Raw genomic sequence first — 21985 nt, forward strand, 5'->3', positions numbered from 1 at the left:
GGTGCTCTTTAGGCCTTTATGTGATCCTGATCTCTCAGGATCAGTCCAGAGTTTCTGCTCAAGGCTGCCTCAATTTCACCTGAATTAGATGGAATATTAATGTATGTACCTTTTCTCTCCAAAACAACACTTGAAGGAGGAAGATGTCAAGTAGCTTTTGTTCTTTTACACTCAGAGCCAAGACTTCTAGATTACATGAGCGCCAGAAAACAAGACGGCAGTACAGACACAAGCAAGCAGTATTATTCCCAAGGGAGAGCCACCTCTGGTTAGCAGGATCCACACCAGAGCCCAGGCTGCAGCAGTGGGTCCACCAAGAATTTCTGCCATTTTGAAAAACTTTTAAAATAGTCACTTAAAGCCCTAGTTGCACCTTGATCAGCCCTACCTGAGGCAGAGGCATCCAAAACTAGATCTTTAAGGAACTAGCACTGGAACTAGATGATCTTTAAGGTCCCTTCCACCCCAAACCTTCTAGAAATGCTGCTGCCTTTTATGGCGATGTGCCATCACTGCTTGTCTGCAAGGGAACACAGGTGGTGATCTGCTGAGCAGTTGGACTCCTGCAGCTCTCTGCATGCCTTCACCTCCTGCCTGACTCCCAATCTTCGGCATCTTTTCATTTCTTGAAACCTCCAGCACAGTAGAGGCAAGGACCTCCAGCCCACCCTGCACACAGTGCCCAGCCACCCAGGACAACTGACCCTGGGGCACGGTGCAGGTGGTGGCTCAGACAAGTTTCCAGCTCCAAATGCCACTGACATACCATCTGAGGACAGCTGTGCAAGGGGGACTCTCCTTTCCAAACACCTACACAGGACAGGGTATTTTACCTTTCTTCTTTTCTGCTCAGCACCCTTTTTGCCCCCTTCCAGGTATGGTTTGGCTTAAATATAATTGAATAAAGTTTAACTAGACAATTTCATTACATACAACCTGGGTTTTGGGGTGTGCATGTTTGTTTGGTTTTTTTTTTTTTTTCCTTCAGTGAGGCAACTAAAATATACCTCCTAAATACCTACATCAAGAGAACTTTTATTAGGAAATTATTTTTAAGTTCATTAGCTCTAGTTAATATTTTTCAACCATCTGCTTGGTTTTCCTTACAAAGCACGATTACCCACGTAGAGTGATGAGATGTGATGGCATTACTAAGTAGGCAACTATTTAAAATTAATTTGGATTTACATATCAAAATGACTGGAAGAGACATCTCAGTCAAAAAATGTTTACATATCAGTAAAAAGTAAGCAGCTCACACATGCAAGTCTGTGACATTGTTTCAAGTGAAAGGAAGAGAGGTACAAGTCCAGATGCTTTACAAAAAAGCATATGCAAACATTGGGAGGAAAGCTTTTATCTAAAGTTGTAACTATCTCAAATTTTCTCTGATATAGCAGATGTTAAAATTAATTTCCTCTTGAGATTCACAGTCTGACACAAATTAGTCAACTTGGCCAGGAACCATGAAGATTTCTGAAAAAGAAGCACCATGTTGGGAGACCAGATATAAACCCGTGGTCTATTTCAGTGAAAGAAAAACGTTGCTTTATTGAATTCTTATACTGGTAGATCTATAAATAAGAGAAGCATCTTCCGTATTAGTGTATTAACAGAAGTGTGGTATGTTTTACTTTTTTATAAACTCAAAACAAAATTCAGTGCTGCATTAAATTTACTGGACTCCTTCACATATGAAGTATTACCTCTCAATAAAAAAATGTTACAAAATGAATCAGCAATAGTTTTCTGCTAAAAACTTATCCAAAAGTGAATGGAAAAAACTTACCTATATTTCAACATGTTAGCTCTTAATGTGGCACATAAAATTATCAAAGATTATTTCAGAGTGACTGAAAATAATACTATCATTTGATAAAATTTACTTACAAGAGTAAACCATATTTCCAATTTCCTGCACAGCAAAATTGAGGCCCTAAGAAATTAAGAGTTAAGTTTAAACTCACAATAGGTCTTCCACCTCCCAATTCCCTGCTGTAAACATTAGATTGCATTGCTACAAATTGATGTGCTTTAGTCATTTCATAGGTGTACTGGATAAAGCCGAATCACATTTTCAAAGCTTGAGACATCAGTGCTAACTTTATTGCTATTGCATGAGACATCACATTCAAAACTAAACTGAAAATAAAAGCCAAAGGGGAGGTTCACCTTCTGCTGTATGGCATGGAGCAAATAACATCTGGCTTAAGATGACTGATTGAAGGTGGTCACATGAGACTGCGCAGAAATTTTACTCAGAGGTTTAGAAATAGGCAGCCTTGAAGGACGTTCACCAGCTGGACTGCATGTGCAGTGACAGAAGCATGACTGGGTCACCAAATCACATTTTACTCCATTCTCCAGCGTCTGTTTAAAGAATCAGTTAACACTTCAGTTCATGACTATAACAGTGACATTTCTATACAGGCCTGAAAAATTACATCAGAAGTCACAAACTGGCCCTGTAAGATGAACAGCAAATGCTTCATTCAGTTAATGCTGATTAATTCAATACATTTACTCTTCAGTAACAAGGTATTTAAGTGTTCAGACTACCGGGGTGGGGAATCATTCAGGAACAAAGCACAAAAAGGAACTGTTAACACTAACCTCCCCACAAAATATATAATTTGCATTTGTTTCCAGTTCAGAGCACCTGATGACATGGCAAAAATTGCCTGTATGCCTTGCTACTATTTCTAGGGTACATTATGTTTCCTTCATCCTATTTCTTATTCTCTCTTTGAGCACCGGAATTTATACTGTTGGAAAGGGTATAAATAATGGTCTAATCGTAGCTTTAGAGTTGACCCAGCATAACGGTTATCCTCGTTATTCACTCTGGTATAAATATAGCTTACATATGGATTTGGGATGAGGCAGATCCAGCTGTCTTCTGTAACGCATCCCAGTCAGTTTTAAGTTTATTTCCTGAGCCTGTCATGATGCAGGTGAGAAAATGAGCCTAATGTGAATAGGCAGCTCAGCCAAGCAAAAAAATACCACGTTACCCAGAAACTCTGGCCAGTCTGCAGTGTTTCAGAATGAACTTTGTACAGACTGTGTGAATTGAGAAGAGCATCACTTTAGATGGAGAAAGTAGAGGTTGAGTTTAGCTCAGCAATCTCAGCAAGCTCACAAGCCTGCCCGCTTGTGCCAAGATGGTGCAATTTTTTTTAAAGAGTAATATGCTTATACCAGAGCCGCATCCTCTCAGAAAACCATTTACTGTCCTGCCTGCCCTACAGGCCGCTCAGATTGCTATTCTGTAAGATGAAAAGAAATCGGGTTGAAGTCTTGTACAAAATGCAACTAACTTTAGATCTTATATTTCAAAGTATCAGAGCATTCAACTTCCAAAGCACACCTAACAAAATAAAAATGTTTAAAGGCAACAAGAGATGACAGCAGGCAGCACCTTTCAGAAAAAAAAAAAAAAAAAGCCCCTTCTGGGAACATACGCAGTCTTCTAAGACTAATCGGCACACTAAAAGGACCACTAGAAGTCAGTATTTAGACATTTATTTCAGATATGCAGTTTACACGCTTATTATTGAGCAAAACTGATTTGCAAATATACAAATACTGTAACAAGCATTACCAAATAACATAACTGGCACTAGTGTTATAAGCATATTACTGAAACTGGTGAGGATAAGTCATGGATGAGGACTGCAGCTCATGGCATTTTCTTTTCATCCAACCAAACTTCCAGTAGCACCATAATGGCAATACATGAAATACAAGACAGAACATTGTTAACTGTTATTCTGATATTCACAATTCTTTTTTTTTTTTTTTTTTTCATTTTAGTGAATTACATAGCAAAAAAACATTAACAGTGCAGGCGCTTTGGCCAACTTCAGCTTGTGTTCAGCTGTACATCCTCCATATGCAAAAGAAAAAGAAAAAAGCCAGCATATTTGGAACCCATCTTTGCACTTGGGCAGTCATTGCACTGCACTTTGATTCTGGGACTGAAGATATGTATGTCTAGCAAAGAGATGTCATGTCCACTAAAGCCTGAGTGAGTCTTTGGTAGGCTAATACTTCATTATTATTATTATTATTATACATTTATCTACCACAGTCATTTTATTCACTAGAATTTTCTTTTGTGATCCAAGGTGGCCAAAGAGGACATTCTGGAAAACATTACAGTAAAATCCTCAAACGACCAGGCACTTCAAACCCAGTCTTTTCCAAAGGCACCAAGAATTGATGGGGCACCGTTTTTCCCCCTAATGAAAGGTGACTGCATCTGCTTTTCTACAATGCTTATAAATCACCAGATTGTTATTTTACAGTTTTTACACACTATATAGTAGCCTTATCTGCTGCATGGTTGGGTGCATGAATAAATAAGTAACTCCACTGTTCTTCACAGGTGACGTCTCCATTCCACCATATATTAGGTACCAATTTCTTCTGTTTCAAAATTATGTAAAATGCCATAACCTTGCTCAAAATGTACACACATACAAATGCTTCTGACACAGGCTATGTCCATCTGAAGATAGGTGGTTCATTCTACATGCTTTCTAAATACAGTGCGTCCAGTTATGAAACAAAATTATCATTACAAATATTCACTGTTGAAATATGTTTGTAGAGGTCTCTGCAAAAATTTTGCTTCCCTTAAATAGAGTTCACACAAGAACGGTTTTAAGTCACTAACGCTCACCTAACACCCATTTATCCCAAACCCCATATTTTCCAAGTGAACAGTGCAGGACATATTATTCATTTCAGCTTTTAACATACTAAGATTTTACCAATTTTTATCTAAATACACCAAGTATATGCTTTCAAGCAAAGTTGTGGCAAAAATACAAAACATGGACGTATTTGTACTGCTGTAATGCACTTGGTTAAAGCCTTCATGTCTCTTCACACAGGTCTAAGATCCATATGAAGTATTTTGCCTTATCAGACAAATATATATAAAATGCAGTTGTATCAAAACCTTGCTTCTGCTGGTCACCTGAAACTTACAGAAGTCACATGTAATTCAACCAGCTTTCAGACAGGGTTCTTTAGTGGTAAATATATTTTTGCAGCACTTACAGGCTTAAATTTCAGTCTGAATAGCAGTGCTCAATTCCACAGCATGTTGTGAATGGTTGTTGTTTGTTTCTTTCAGTGTTTCACCGACACCTAAATCTACATCTGTCGAAGATCCATTATTAATGCTTTCCTCAGCAATGTAACTCAGCTGTGGAACATCAGTGCTTGGGGCTGTTGGAACAGGCACAGGGATTCCACTTGGCTGTGGAGAGTTTTCCAAGCGATCATTTTCCACCTCTGGGAGAACATTGACTGTGGTAAAGCGAGTATGATAGTCACTGGAACCATGGCTACAGGAAGTTTTCATACTTTCCATATCTGAGCAACTAAACTCAGAAAAATGACTCGAGTGAGAATCTGCTACAGATGGAATGCTATCGCTAAGAGAGGGAGAGTCAAATTCACTGGAGTTTGTGCTTTGTTGTTCCAACAGCTGAGCATCCATGTCCTCTCTTGTCTCATTTATCTTCATGCTACTCTTCTTTCTCAGCTTACCTTTACATTTTTTTCCTGCTGTTGTTTCTTTGGACCACTTGGTGGCACTAGATTTACTTTCTGGCAAGCAGGCCGATGAACAACCGGCATTACGACCAGCAGCACTGCCATCATCAACACTACTGCTTCCGCTGTTGTGTCTGAATTTGGCTGGCTTTGATTCAATATCCACTTGCACTTCCATACTGTTGCCTTCCCTAGAACAAGAAAGAATCCGAAAGTGTAAGTGGTCGTCTAAGACAAACCAGCTAACACAGCAAACAAACTCTTGCTGCTTTCCAAGATACATAGGAAAAGAAAGTTAGAGATGTAACTTGTTTTAGAGAAGTGTTTTAATCAAATAAACAGCCCAAAGAAAAACACAAAGTCTGAAAGACCAAACACTTTACTGAGATACAGCGACAGTGCTCCTTTTTGCAAATAACCTTGGCAAAATGTAAGCAGTCACATGTAATTTAATTTGTAACAAAATCTACAGTTTCAAAGGGTAATCATTAAAGTAGAACCGCTAAGGCATGCTTAGAATATCCTTTAATAAGCAAGGCTTATTAATCTTCTATTTTCACCACATTTCTCTTACCTGTCCAAAGGGATGTAAGAGTTCAGAATAGATCCTGCCATTGCTTTGGTACTGGCATTGTCACTAACTGTTCCCAAGCTAACTGTGCCAGATTCTCCACTCAGACTGTATCGTTCTTTCTGCACATCTGCTTGTACTTCCAGTCTTGGAGAGAAAGAAAAAGAGTTGCATATACTGCTACTACAGTTAAAGCACACTAGTTGAAAATTAGTATCACCTTGTAGAGCTTCACCATTCAATAATAAGTAGAGTTTATTAGTTACTCCAACACAGGTGCATGTATTTACCCTACTGAAACAGGTTGTCTCTTCCCACTGTCAAAAGTGACTATTTTTTTATTTAAAAAAAGGAAACAAACAAAACCACCCCAAAGCAAAACCAGACTAATTTCCCAACAAAGTCAAGTGTTGCATGTTAACCAGAGGTTCTGGATTCTTTCCTCCCTGAGATTTACAAGAACAACTTCCAGGCTAAGCTACAATTATTTTGCAGTTACTGTACTGTACTCTAAAAATGGAAAAAAACAATCAGAAGGGTACACAAGCTCAAGACATGATAGTTCCCATGTTTCTCCAGCTGCAAAATTATTACTAATCAAATAACAGGCAGAGAACTGTGTTCTGTACTCTGCTTTATATTGTATTATTATCAACAGCTACAGGAATAATAGAAACCTGAGCAATCTTAAGTTGGGCTGAGCACATAAGGCAGAAAAAATTATAGGTTTTTTTCCAAAGCCTTCTTTACCTATGTTCTGACAGTGAATTGGAAGCATTTTTTTTGTTTTGTTTTCCACTCTCAGCTCTTAAAATAGGATAGGTAAACCTCGCTGTCCTGGTTTTGGCTGGGATAGAGTGAATTGTCTTCCTGGTAGCTGGTATAGTGCTATGTTTTGGGTTCAGTATGAGAAGAATGTTGATAACACACCGATGTTTTCAGTTGTTGCTAAGTAGTGTTTAGACTACAGTCAAGGATTTTTCAGCTTCTGATGCCCAGCCAGCAAGAAGGCTGGAGGGGCACAAGAAGTTGGGAGGGGACACAGCCAGAGCAGCTGACCCAAACTGGCCAAAGGGGTATTCCATACCATGGGACATCAAATCTAGTATAGAAACGGGGGGGAGTGGGGCTGAAAGGTATCGCTGCTCGGGAACTCACTTGGCATCGGTTGGCAAGTGGTGAGCAATTGCATTGTGCATCACTCGTTTTGTATATTCCAATCCTTTTATTATTATTATCATTATTAGTTTCTTCCTTTCTGTTCTGTTAAACTTCTTCCCTCAACCCACGAGTTTTACCTTTTTCCTTCCAATTCTCTCCCCCATCCCACTGGGTGGGGGGGAGTGAGTGAGCAGCTGCATGGTGCTTAGTTGCTGGCTGGGGTTAAACCATGACACACTCAGCAGTCATAGCTCAAAACACCTGTCCCAGCATAAGGGAACTCTTAATGGTAATCCTACATTCCTTATTCTACATAGCCTGGACTTCCAAATTACTCAAGAAAATGAGCAGTGTTAGCACCTGATTTAAGGAACAAAATCCATCCTGAACCCTAATTGTTAACAATCCTTTCCAGACACTCCCTTTCTCTTCAGGGTGCAGGACAGCCAACAAATAGTAAGGCCCCAATTCACAGGAGGCATTAGGCATGTAAGCGACAAGAAGTTGCCACCTTGGCAAGGCTAGGTACCCAGCTGCCTCCCCTCCTGCCTAAGTCCATTTTGAATCCACACTCCACCCAGGTGTTTTGAAGGCACAGCTTGGTACTTGTAGACTACTGAACAAGTCAGGAGTTCTGACTTTGGGATGAGATGCACCAGAGAACATGACATGTTAGACATGAGGTACCTCCCTCTGACTCCTGAGTAGAGGCTGCTCTCCTGGGAAGCAGGAGAACAACATCTCAGGTCCCACTCATCCTGAAAAGAATTCAAACTCTTCTTTGAGGGTTGTGGTCTGGCAGGATCTCTTAGAAATCAGCAAGTTTGTCAGAGATGAACTGTCTCTATCTCCCAGAGACAGTTCCTTTTAATAGGAGCCAATTTAAAAAAACAAAAAATCCTACTAACGCCACTTCCTCTGCTTACATGTAGAGCAGGATACTGTACAGTAGAAAACATGTCTCTTACCTGTTAAAGCAGTTAACCATTGCACTTCCTGAGAGGCTCCCTGTTATACTAGCCCCAGCCAGGGCCATAGTACTAGCGGTTTCACTTAGGTTGTCTCGAATGGCTCCTATTCTATCCATGTGGCTACCACTTGCACTCAAGCTGCCAGTCAGTCCTCCAACGCTTCCTTCACCTATACTAGGGTTATGACGTGCCTCTGCTACTGAAGTGGTATCTAGACAAAAATAAAGAAGGCTTATCAGTTATGGAAGTAGAACTCAGCAGTTTCTTGAACGTGACCTTGGAAACCTTTCCTGAAATTATGCTGAGAAAAAGGATTTATAAAACATACTGTCACAAAAAGATAACTTTGTCAAAAGAAAAACAACCAAAACGCAAAAACCAAAAACCAACTACCAAAAAAAGAGACCTTACTTGGAGTTGCCTGATATCACATACTTAAGATACCAAAGTTAACCATGGATAGAACAGGTAACATGGAGTGAAAGAACAGAGACCCCACCACAAAGGATATTGCCATGTAACTAAGAAATAAAGCATCAGATCAGTTTTTAGTTCCCCCTATAACAGATAAAAAAGCCAGCTATCTAGCTTCCACAAAACAGGATTCTGAAAAAGCAGCATTAATTTTATCTTAAAAATTTTACCTGTAGAAAAGACTAGAGTCTGGCCTTGATTAAAATAGGCAAGAAAAGCTTTAATGCTTGTATTACAGCACAACATGAACACAGAGAAGCTACCCTCACCTGAGAGCTGGTCTTCCAGCAACAAGTGGAAGTAGTCCTAAACTGCAAATAAGTACTCTAGTATCTAAGGGCATCAAATATAAGTCACAGAGCCCATATTTATAGAAAATGAAACACTAAATTTTCTTACCTACAGCTGCATTTGTTCCACCAACATTTATATCATTTTCATCATCAAATTCTATCCTGACACCTTTTCCATTGCCTGCTGACACACCACAGCCTCCACTTCGGCAGAGGGAAATTGGAACAACTCCATACACGTAAGCCAGCATAATAGGAACACCAATACCTACAGAGGGAAGTACAGTCTTTCATTAAATGTGACTTATAATTTAGAGCCTTTCATAATAGCAATTTCATTTTCTATGATCACTTAGTATTTCACACTTGAAAGAAATCAGGAGGGAGCAAAATTAAGAAATATTGGTAAAACACTAAGGTGAAATGACAGGAAAGTACTTTCAGCAGGCAGAGTGTCCTCTATCAGCATTGGTAGGCAGAGACACTTAATACTTGATGTATTAATACTTCCAGTATGTCAATAACATCTTTTAGAAACAAAATGAAAGTACTTTAAAAGTTCATGTAAGCTCCATTGAGGACTATAATAATGTTCCACCTGAGAAACAGAAATAGCAGAGATCCATTTCAAATATTATTAAACTAAAAATGTTAGTACCTCTACTAATTTAATACGGGGCTTGATTTTGCGTACACTGAAGTCAGACAGGGCTTTGCTATCAATTTATTATTATTATTACTGTAGGTTCTTTCATATTTATTGTGTCACACTGATTGAATTTAGAAGTTTTAATTATACAAGTTTTCCTTAAAAGTAAACAATTCTCTGGAGCAGGGCGGTAGGAGTTAAGGGAAACCAGTGAAAGGAACTGTGGGCTAAAGCACGCATACATATACACACACATCCATCCCACCACTTCTAGTGGACTGTGGAAGTTACTCCTTTGGCATATGAATTAAACCATTCTATGACTTTGCTGATGGACGTACACAGAAGGTACACAAAAACAGTAGACTGAAAAATGGCAAGCTGGCACATTCTGAAAAAGCCAGGACAGCAGCAGACCCAATGCAAAGGCTCCTCAGTCTACCCTGAAAGAAGGGTTCCAGTTATAGGAAGTCCCTTTCACTAGAAATTCTTCAGCATTGAAGGAGCAAATCCATGTTCTCAAGGTCATTACTTTGGAAGCCATATAATGCCCTGAGACTGGAGGCCATGTGTTAATGGCAATGGGGCAAGAGTAAAAACTCCATGAAATAAAATCCAACTGCTTTCCCTAAAAAGCCAAGTTTTATTGCTGGTCAGGAATAAGAAACAGCTCAAAAGAATGAGGTAAAGCAGACCTATAAACACATCTTTGAGACTTTGTGTCCCACTACCTGTTTAGAGGGGTGTGATACCACAGCTCACCACATGAGAACAATGCAATGAAGACAGACACCAGAGAGTTTTATGACTAGCATGTATCTACATTTGCACAGTGGTCCACCATTGTTAACAAGCAGTTTAGAGCCACAGCTTCATGGCTAATTTAAACCACCACTTGCTAAAAGCAGCCCTGTCTTTTCCTAAGGCCACTCATTCCTCTCTGAGCATTACTTCTGGCACAAGGGGGAACACTGCATACACAACTGCGTGATGAATTGGATCAGGGGACTGATCCAGCTTAAAACTAAATGGTGGGTCTTAATGCGAATCAGTTATCCACGGCAGCTTACTGTGCAATTGTAAAGATGCCTGTGCTGCAACAAAGGAGAAGCAAGGCAGCACTGGGCAAGTCCACTCCTATCAAAAAAAAAAAAATCAGGGTTTGTTTACAGTGATCTTGAAATTACATGGTAAGATGAGACAAGTATTTTGTAACATACAGCCAGATTTTCCTCAGATGCTATCCTCACCAATCCCTATGAGAGTACGTGATAGAATTCTGACTCCTAGAGCATAACAAATAGTTTGTCAACTACCATAATGTTAAGTGTAAGAGACTGTATTTTTTCTTCTGTGTTGAGAAAAGTTTGATATTAAGTTATTCAAACACGAATAGACTCTGTGGCAACAGTTTTTTCTTGGTCAGTCATTTAAAAAAGCTTTAAATACTTCAATTTTAAAAGCCAGATATGACAATGTGGAAACTTCTATTTGCAAACTAATTTTTTTTTTTTATTCTTCGTTTTAATGCAGCATTTCCTGGAGTATTCTCCATTCTGCCCCAATAAATGTAAAACCTCAGACTCCTCATTGTCTCAGTTCCTTCACCTATAAAAGGCAACTGTAGGACTTCTCAGCTGTTTTATTTATGATTGCTTATAGAGTTCTAGTTGCAAGGTGCTACCAATACACAAAATAGTAATATTTGCTTACCTACAGTTACTGCAGCTACAACTGGAGAAACAATTACAGATAAGGTTACACCGCCTGCTATAGCCAAGTTTCGCTTGTGCTTTGAAATGTCTTTGCCTTCATATCGATTGTGAATCTTGAGAAGAAAAGAAGAAAGGGGTTTTAGAGTATTATTGTCATCAATAATACATTGCTGCAAGGATGGAAGAACTGACATAAAATAGTTAGGAATATGTACCCTGCTCTCTTCCAGAGAGACCATATTCTGTGTCATGATTTATTCCTTATCCCAAAGCAAATTTATACATTTCTTAACTTTAGGCAACTTCTTCGAAGTTAGAAGCCCTCCCATCCAGCAACTAAGCATTTACTTTCAGCCTCAAGTTAGAAGAGTTAAATCATCAAATAGCTTTTTTGTTTTTTTTTAATCATTACTCCAGCTTACACAGTTTGGAAAAGTAGACAATTTTCAGGATCAAAGAACTACCACATCTGATCAAATTGACACTTCTTATTCCCAGCCATCTTTCCCCTGAACAACACAGAGTGAAACTTTCACAGATTATTAGACATATTGAAACAGAGGTTGATATAACAGAGCCATGAAAATCTTGCAGTAAGGCAGTCTTCACCAAACATAGCCTGGGAAGAGGAGAGAGCAAAAACTCCATTGCTCTGGCACCCTCTCATGACAAGCTGTTGAGACAGGAAATATTTTAGCAAACTTTAGTCTTAGCTGTGCTACTATTTACTGAGAAATCTGCTAACCAAAACCCTTACTGATGGTTCACGTCTGAAATAACTCTAAAATGTAACTGCTTCAAACAGGTGCAAATCGCAAATGAACATGAAAGGCTTTCAAAGATCACTGTTTTATAGAGTCCCTATTTTGTGTGTTTCATTTACTCTCTATGAACATGGCTTTTCAGGGATACGCACTTCCATCTGTCATTGTTCTTGGTTAAGACATAATTACAAAGTAACAACAGGTTGCTATCTTAATGGTTGCCATAAGGCTAAGTTAATCCTCACTACATCTAAGGAGGAACACAAAAGGGAGTACTAAAAGGATAATCGCAATATTTTTGTATGAATATGCTACTGCAAAAACAATGACAAAAAATGAGGTGAAAATTTTATTACATGTTGTGCTTTCTAAATTATGATTTCAATTAGAGATTTCGTAGGGTAGTTCTCATTTTGGAATAAACTGAAGTATCTGTATTTTTTCAGGCAAGACAGGCAAGGAAAGGGCAGAGAAGATGCTGCACTTTGTATAACAAGAATGCATACACTTGCTCTGAGGTACATTATACAAAGAGCAACAGAGTAAGGGAGCACTTAAATGTGGAACATACCTATGGATTAAAAAGGAAAAATTGAACAGTAACAGTCTCACAGTATGAGTGTGTACTAATTACAAACCCAGGAAGATCAGGTTTCATGGGGCTCTGAGCTATTAGCAGGATCATCTGAGGCACTGAATTTTACTGTTATGGGCAATTTTAACTACCAAACCAGAAGGCATACAACAAAGGTATCTATGAAGGCTACTGGATTCCTTAAACATAAAGCAACAAAAAGGAATGGAAGGGAGTGGTTACAGAGGAGAAACTGATTGAAGACATCAAGACAGGAGCTTACATTGGTACTAACAACTATGAAACAAGAAGCTTCAGAATATTGAGTAAAGAATAAAGAGTATCTGAATAAAAATACTGGGCCAGAAGAAGAGGGATTTCAATAAACACAGAAAACTGGTAGGTTACAAGACTTATATCTAGAAAAAGATAGGACTAGCACTTCCTTAAGGAAACACTATCAAAGCACAAGCACAAACTCTTCCAATGCAGGAGACAGACAGAATGTTGTAAAAGAACAACAAAGCTTCCTTTACTGAAGCAGCAGCAGTATTAAGAAAAATAGAAAGTAGGTCAGGTTACTATAAATGGGTATAAAGAACAGTATGAGGGTGTCAGGACAAAATCAGAAAGGTTAAAATAGAAGAGACAAAAAGCAAGGGACATCAAAGTCAGTAAGAAATTATTCTATAAGTACACTGCTAGTAAGGGGAACACCAAAATGGATCAGTTTGCTATTTAACAAAAAGGAAAGACAGCCAGCAGATGAAACTGGAGGTCTGCTCAATTTTTTTCTCTTCAGTTGCCACTAAAGATCAACTGTGAACCAGGTGACTGGTGACAAAGGAATAAGATCTGTAGGAAAACAGCAGGTTTGAGTGTGCTTACATGAGCTGATCTGAAAAATATCTCAGCAGGCCCAGTTTCAGAGCCACTAATAATAATTTTTGAAATTATTCATAGAAGATGTCTGGAAAAAAGATCAGGAAAACTGGAAAAAGATAAACTGCAATGACAATCTTTAAAGAGGTCTAAAACAAGAAGTTGGAGAATTGAAGACCAGTGAACTGAACTTTAGTTTCCTGAAAACTCGGAACTTGTAGGCACCAAAGCAAATGCAGGAAATAGAGTCCACGCTGATTTTTTTCAACTAGAAATCACATCAATTTAATTTTCTTCTGTGACAAGATAACTAGCCTTGAGGGTGGGGAGAAGCAGATGTCATGCACTGACTTGAACAAAATTTTGACATTTTCTTGTATGACACTCAAACAGGTTGCAATCGTCCAGACTGAAAATGGACTAGAGAGAATTACTATTAGCTTCACGTAAAACTAATAGAAAACATTGAAGTTGCCACTAGGTTTTTTTGCTCCCCAAATTTCAAGATGCATGCCCTGGATCCAATATTCAACATTTTCATTAGCCTGGAAGATTGAGGGAGAAGAATGTGTGTGTTGAATTTCAGGCCGATATAATCTGGCAAGGTTGCAAGAATGGCAGAACTCGTACTAGTCTTGAGAAGTTGAAAAAAATGGCCTGAAACGACTAAGATGCAGCACAAGGGTAATGAGTTCTAGTCTCTTCTTAAGGGAAGCCTTATTGCATACAATACCAGTATGGTGGGGAAGGTTATGTGTTTTAGAGTACACAAAACAAAAATAACATGTTGAGAAAGAGGTAACTGGCAGTTTTACGTGCAGGATCACCCTTTCATTTAACTCAGCAGTAGTAATACTTCAGCTTCACTGCTATATTCAAACTGGAGAAAACCAAAGGTGATATGAACTGGAAGGAAATCCAGAAGAGAAGATGAGAATCAGAGGTCTAAAGATACAGTTTGTCAAGAAAAACTGGAAGTGCTAGGTTTGTTTAGAGATAAGAGTGAAAGTGCACTTAATCATCAAATATGGAATGGGATATTGCAAAGCAAAAAGATTCTTTATGTCCGCTGAAGATAGGGCAGTAAGAATTTAGTGTAGGAAGAGAACTTACATTAATGTTAGAAAAATCAATTTTACTAAGAAAATCAGGCTTGGAGAGCCTGTGGAATCTCCATCATCAGATGTTTTGAAGAAAAGTGCAAAAATGTGACAGGAGTCACAGAAAAATTAGCCTTAAGCAGTGAGATACAATGGAAATTCTTATGAGGCTGTCCTCACAGACAGTCTGACACTTTACCATTAATGTGAAAGGTGCTGAGTGATGAGGACCTATCCCAAAATCTAATGAGAAAAGCAGAACGTGCAATAGTAATTTGAAACAGATAACTGCTGCTTTCTTCCTCTTATCATTTATAAGGTTCCAATGACTGTATGGGACTAAGGCAAAACAGAATAGAATGGTCAAAAACCAACTGTAGCAGAAGGTAGGAGTTCTTCCTTAAAAGAAGATGAAGAATACAGTGGGAGAGCTGAGCTGCATCCCTGGACTTTTTGTCTAGCAGCAACAGCTCATGTGAGAGGGAAACACTCCACCCCGCCACCCCAGTAAATGCAGAATTATGTCTGTGCCAGTCACACTGAGAATCTGTGCAGATGAAAGCAGAAATAAGCAAGTCTTCTGATTATACCATCCAAGACATATAATTGAACATTTAGCACCTGCTGAACCAAGCCAGCATTTCCTAAAGCCCATTTCCAAAAGATTTGGATAACTTAATACTTCATCCTAAATTACAAATAGGAGATGTAATTATCTTTTGTTTTCCTTGCAATTTGTCATTTGCTTTATACTAAAAGCTGTTAGTTATATTTTTGAAAGGAAATACATCAACTGCCTTCTGATTAACACGGTCATTTCTAGCAGATTCCCACAAACAGTAAAATGAAGATAGATGCTGTCTAGCTACCTGCACTGAACACTGCTCCACATGGTGGACTGGCCCAAGGCAATTAACAAGCTGCTGAATACAAATGCTTAAATGTGTGCACACACAAACCTGTACTAGCAGAATTTTATACTAGAATACTGGTAACCATCTGCTTTTAAGAAAAATAAGGATTTCCTTTTTGCCTTCCTTCTCTAAATATTGTTTAACTCTAAGGGACGCAAGGAAAATCAGAGGTTAAAAACAAAGCAATTTTCAAAAAGCATGCAAGAACTTCCAAGGCAAGATGCAGAAACTGGAAATTGTTTGGTGTTTTGCTCTGTTTTAAGAGGAACTACATTCTTAAAAACACTGCTTCTCCTTCCTGTACAATTGAAACAAATAAACAAGTCAGGGGTTGGTTGGTTTGGGTTTTTGGCATAGTTTGGGGTTTTTGTTTTGGTTTGGTTTTTTAAGGGCTGGTGAAGATAGCCAACTGAACATAGCATTACCCAAGTCACACAGTGCAGAAAGTAAAACCTGAAGCATGTCAGGAGTTGTAGCACATTTTACCTTACGTCCCACATACACAGGAATTCCAATAATCATAGCAGGAATAGCAATGCCAGCTATCAAGGCAATTCCTACAGGAGCTCCAACAAGTGTCCCTAGTTGCCACAGTATTTTCTTCTTACGGCTCCATGGTTTCTTTCCCCAAAATGTGCAACCTGATGGGCTAATAGAAAGAAGTAAGAAAACTGTAAAGAAATTGTAAATAAATCAACATAACTATAGAGTACTGAACTGTTCTCCAGTTACAAAATTATTGATCTTGGGTTCAAGTTACAGACGTTATGGATACCAAATAATCAGTTATAATTTCTTCAAAGGTTTTTCTTGCCTTTACAGTATATTTTACAACCTAAAGAGAACCATGTTGTGTATCATCCCATGCCAATCTGTGGTTCACAGGTAACATATAATCAGAGTTTTTGTATTGCTTACTACGAAGACAATACAGCAGTATTAAGACATCAGTATGTTCATTTAAAACACTTCACTTGTTGTACTAAGTACATATTGCATACACAAAACTTATTTTAAATAATCCTTTAAATAAGATTTTAAAATAAAAAATAACAAAGCACTAATTTAAATACATGCATTGAAAACTAACTTAATTTTTAGATATGGATACTTCAACTGTGATTCTCTACTCCAACGGGAAGAAGGCCAGGCTTACAGCATCCAGGAATTACTTCTAGATACTATAGAAAACAAATCACCAACCACATAGTTTTTTTTTCTTAAATGTACCTTAAATAATGTAAATCTGAGATCTCTTTCATACATAGCCAACAGAATTCACAGCCACAGACAGCACAAGTCATATGATTGCAGCTTCCATCATTCATTTTTATTATATAAGCAGCACAGCGTGGGCATGGCTTTATGTCATCAGCTGTTCAAAAATGAATATAAAGATCATATCAGTTCTTTAGACAAGTAGGTTTAATCAAAATATAGACATATGTTTGGGAAAACTGATTGAACCATCATCTGAAAAATGGAAGAAGTTTATTGTAAGTTTGCTTTACAAATCTTGATTTGGCAATGACTGACTTGATAGTTATTTGTATTTGTAAACCTTGGATCAAGTAAAACTAATGAAAACAAGGCAGATCAAATTCAAGTAATTGAATAATTAATGCATACACTCTGTTCAAGAATTTTCTAAGCTTGATGCAATATATATTAGAGTCAGACATTAAATATGTATGTTAATACAGGACTGATAATATGGCCTCTTTAAATAAAATCCTCTTTTACATTTCATGCTGTTATGAATCTTTTAGTTGAATATTCAGTCTCCACTTGGTTATTTCTTTTTCTTATCTTAAATCCATCTCCCCTTCCACATTAAGTGCATTTCTTTGGTATCACCAACCTCCTCTTGAGTCCTTTTCACAGCCCTACTTAATACTTACTCCCTAGAAAAAAAAAATACTGTAGCAAAAAGAAAATTCTGGAGGCTCTCCTTGTTCGCAAGTCAAATACTGAAAAATGCAGTTAAGTGACTAGCTCTATCTTTAACAAACAAGGGGTCATTGAGCAACAATGCAATACTTGTATACTGACACAACCACAGTTGTGATCTTCATTCCTTCACATTACTGGTTAGCATCCGCACTTCAGGACAAACTATTTACTCAGAACAACAGAAATAACTTGCAGCTCCTAGTGCAGAAGTCCAAGTTTACTGCCTCTGTGCTACTAGGTAGGACAAAAGGGAAAAGAGTGGTTATACTTGGTATAAAGAATATCCAAAGAGATGCAGAACCAGCATGTCTACCAACTCCAGTGCAAAAGGACAGTGAGCAGCTGAAAGGGTGCACTAGCTATTCCCAGATGGGAACAGATGCACAACCTACAGGGCAGTAACTAAACTGAGCAAGTTCTTACAGCACAGGTATGTCAGAGCTACTACTGTTCATGATGGGAGTGAATGCAAGGGCAAGGAAATGAGCTGGCATGCTAATTTATTTAATTTGAAAACTAGAGCAAGATGCCAATTTCTAAGACAAGATGGAGTGCCTTGTTAAAATGAGCCAGCACAAACAAAAAATTAGAGACTCCGAAGTCTAGGGCTGGATTGGAGAACAACAGCTCTAACTACATTTCAAGGTGCAAGAGAGACTCTTTTCCCCAAATATCTCCCTTGTTTGGTCAGGCAGACACAAAAGCTGCTAAATAGATCAGAGTTTGGTGAAACTTGGAGTGAATTCTTATCAATAGCAACCTGGACTGTGCCTCTGCAAAATACTACTCTGGCTAGTTTATCTTCTTTTTTGGGGGGGTTACAAACAAGTTAAATTTTAAGAGGATGGAATTGTTTGCTTTCTGGTAGCCAACACAGATGAGCATTTTATTGAAAAAACAAAAAACAGCACTAAAACAGATGTCAAACATCAGAGCTGGCATCAGACTAATAATAGTCTCTTTTGAAAGCAGAAAATCAGTGGTTTTGAGTTTTACTTTTAACAGCTTTTATTATTAGCAGCCCTGTGAAATTTCACCTACAGTGGAAAAAACAAGTGTTCCCAGTGTGTAAGCGATACAACTAATGAAGCCAGCCTGCCAAACACAGAGAATGCTTTGCAGCAAGTTCCTTTGACTTTACATTTTTCAGCTACAAAGAAGAATTTAAAATGCTGACAAGCCTGTAAGATTCAAGTCAGCTTCTGTGGTCACAAAGTACTTCAAATTATAACATTTAAAATTTGAATTCAAACTTAAAATTGTGTATATTTCTGAAAGACAAAGACAAAGCAGCTAGTATCTACCATGCTACTATTCAGTTCTTCCAGTTTTAGAGTTAATTGTGCAAGTGTACTAAAAAGACGTTTTACAGACACGGTATCCGAATCATAAATACCTGCTGCTCCAGATTCCTGGCTATAACTAATAGATGAAGAACGAATTGTTCTCAGGCGCAGACTTTGAGCTCTCTCCTGGCGAGCAGCATCGCAGGTCTGGTTTGGATGCCAAATCTGCTTACAGTGGTAGCAAAACTCAGTTCCACAGCCTTCTCGTCCACATGTAAGTTTGGGACAGCTGGCACATCCAAAAGCGATCACAGCATATCTTGAATCATCAAGAAGGGCAAGAGAGAATTTTGTTAATAAGAACACCCCTGTCTATAGACCAAAGCAGACAAGACAGCTGCCAGAGCAGCTGCAGCAGGTACAAAGGCAGTGGACATCAGGAGTTTACATTAGGTGGCCAGCACAGGTTCCTTACCGCCTCCTTCCACAATTCTATCACCACTGCATTAGACTAAGACTGTACAGAAATACTACAACCTGTGTTAACACTTTGCTCTCCCCCACCTTCATAACTTCATGCAGTACTGAAATATACTGTATTTAAGGTTGAATGTAGTACTGCAAGGTTTACGGTCACAAAGCAACCACAGTTTAGACAAGCAGGACAATAAAGCCAAAAAAGGTATTTAACCAACTAGAAAAAGTTATTGTTTCAAAAGTGTTCCAGTCTCTATAGGCATGTCTAAGCTTGACCTTTCTATAATCTGGGAGGATCCCTGCTGAGTGATCTGTAGTATAATCTATTACTGTAAAGGCATCTGACTTGGTACTGCATGACATTTTAGTATTTTACTGGTTGCCATTTATCTTGAATACCACTATCTACTTTAAACAGATGTTTGGTTACTCTTTATATTTTAAAAAGTGAAAATAACAAAACAAGTATTTTATAAATAAGGTCCACTGGTAAGAACACTTAAAACAGACATAATTTTATTCACATGAACAGTCCTGCTGAATAGACTTCGACAGATCTATAAATGCAGCAGAGCTTAAATGTATGGCTGTTCAAACAAAGGTAGTTTTATTTTAAAAGATTAAACTGTTTATTTTTACCCCTTGCCCAATTTATAGCCTAAACTAACTCCAAATATTCTTTATCAGTAATGATACTAAAAAATTATTCCCATTCACGTATCTATCTGAAAATTTAGCTATTTTCATTTTAGAGTAGCTAGATCTGAAGCTCTGTACAGTTAATGCAAATCCTATCCCTTTCATTAGTGCTTTAAAACAGCATGTTTGAGGTTCACCCCCCCAAGAAGTTCTGCAAACAAATAGGAGTTTTCAACCTTTAATTTACAGATGATGCAGTTACAAATAAAAATGAGATATATGCTTCTCTGTTTTCAAATATTTCTTACTTTCCAAGTAAAAATTTGTTTCAATAATTGCTAGATTCTTCTATATTCTTGCCAAGTTAATCAGCTCTATTTTCCCACTTACTGCAACTGAAGAGGTAATTACTTTGTATGTACACAAAGAGATTCTGATCCAAATGCTTCTTCAACACACAGGGATACATCCAACACTCGTTAACTTTACATCAAAGAATCTCAAGCACAGATCACAGAATGAAGTCTCAATTTATATCCTGCATCCTATTGCTAATAAAGAATGGGAGTATCCCTGAAAGCACTCCCCATTTGGGACTGACGGATTGGCATACCTTTAGAAAGTAACTTTTTAGACCAGAGCAAATGTCAGTTCAAACTGTACAAGGTTACAGGTTTAATTTCAGCATTTTGTGTTCATCTTACAGATGATGTGAAAGCCCAAAGTTCTTGTTAGGCTGAGAGAAGGGACAAACAACAAAATTCAAAGTAATAACGAGTAAAACAAAAACCAGAGGCAAAAAGCATTTAATTGAAGAAAGGACATACAGTGAGAAGAGGAATGAAGAATTTGTACTCTTTTGCCCAATCTGCTCTTTGCCTGACAAAGATAAGAAAATCTGGGAATCGCTGGTCTCTTCTAATAAAGTCAGCAATACAATCTCAGAGCAAAACCATTAAATAATTCAGACAGAAGAAAAGACAGAACACATCTGGAATACTGATTCACTAAGGCTTGTTAAAATGATGCCAGAAAACTGATATGAGGAAGTAATCTCAAAAAATTAGTCTGGAATGAAGTCCAAGAGGTTTCCTTATCCATGCTCCTTCCCCAGGGAAAGATCACCGATTTGCCAGTGTCTCCTACCAAGTCAATGCAGGTAGGTTGCAGCTAGTCCAGACTTGCACAGTATTTCATGTAATGACAACAGTCAGGATGCATTTGAGCTTGCAACAAAAGCAGCCTAGGGTCAGAAAGACCACGGTACCAGTGATATGGACCAGTTCTGGCATTAGACTGCTTTAGTGCTAGAGACCCCACAGCTCCCAGGCAGCTCATCCAGGGCATAACTACTGCAACAGAGGTTCTCCTCCAAACTGATCCATAGCTCTCTTGTTGGGAACAACATAAGAAGTTCTCTACTGGGACAGGAGAAGTAGCAATACACATAATACTGCAGTTAAGTTTGTTTCAAGATCTGTTTGGTTCCAGTTTTGCCACCTCTAGGACCTGTTTTTACCCCACACAGACTGAAAGACACCTACTTCTTAACTATTCTTTGTTTCCTGAGAACACAGGGGCCCACATGTAGAAAACCACTCAAACATTGTAACAGATCAACCTAGCTTCCCTCCTTTTTTTAACCTTCCTCATTTTTTTCTCCCCCAGGGATCAAAGTTTTTATAACTATTTGCTCTTTATCTGGTCCAGATCTTTGTTGAAATGTGATGCCCAAACTCTGAAACAGTATTACATGGGATGTTTCATCAATGCTGAGGAGAGCTGAAGCACTGTCATGCACCATCCACTCAGTTCCTTCTTTTACCTATTTGTGCAGTAAACTTTTCCAAATGGTCTACTTTGCACCTATTTCCTATTTATTACAGTACTTATTTGTAATTTTAAAGATAACTTTAAGAAATAATGCTACCCTCTGAAGTTTCTGCACCTCTTCTACTTTGGGATTAATTGCAAATTTAGTAAATGCATTC

At 38.2% G+C, this 21985-nt stretch overlaps 1 protein-coding gene across 3 annotated transcripts in view; it reads right to left on the minus strand.

Annotated features, from left to right (window-relative positions):
• Window positions 1-3509: 3509 nt before the first annotated feature.
• Window positions 3510-21985, minus strand: part of RNF19A (ring finger protein 19A, RBR E3 ubiquitin protein ligase) — a 61031-nt gene continuing 42555 nt past the window's right edge. For all 3 annotated transcript variants that reach the window (XM_075023698.1, XM_075023700.1, XM_075023699.1), the window contains exons 3-10: window positions 18989-19197; window positions 16870-17014; window positions 16126-16288; window positions 11404-11518; window positions 9148-9309; window positions 8272-8485; window positions 6146-6289; window positions 3510-5762 (exon numbers count right to left, since the gene is read on the minus strand). In XM_075023698.1, the coding sequence (XP_074879799.1) occupies window positions 5075-5762; window positions 6146-6289; window positions 8272-8485; window positions 9148-9309; window positions 11404-11518; window positions 16126-16288; window positions 16870-17014; window positions 18989-19197 (1840 nt within the window). In that variant the 3' untranslated portion in view covers window positions 3510-5074. The remainder of the gene's footprint in view (window positions 5763-6145; window positions 6290-8271; window positions 8486-9147; window positions 9310-11403; window positions 11519-16125; window positions 16289-16869; window positions 17015-18988; window positions 19198-21985) is intronic.

Source organism: Buteo buteo, chromosome 3 (genome assembly GCF_964188355.1).
Source record: "Buteo buteo chromosome 3, bButBut1.hap1.1, whole genome shotgun sequence".
NCBI classification, from domain to species: domain Eukaryota; kingdom Metazoa; phylum Chordata; class Aves; order Accipitriformes; family Accipitridae; genus Buteo; species Buteo buteo.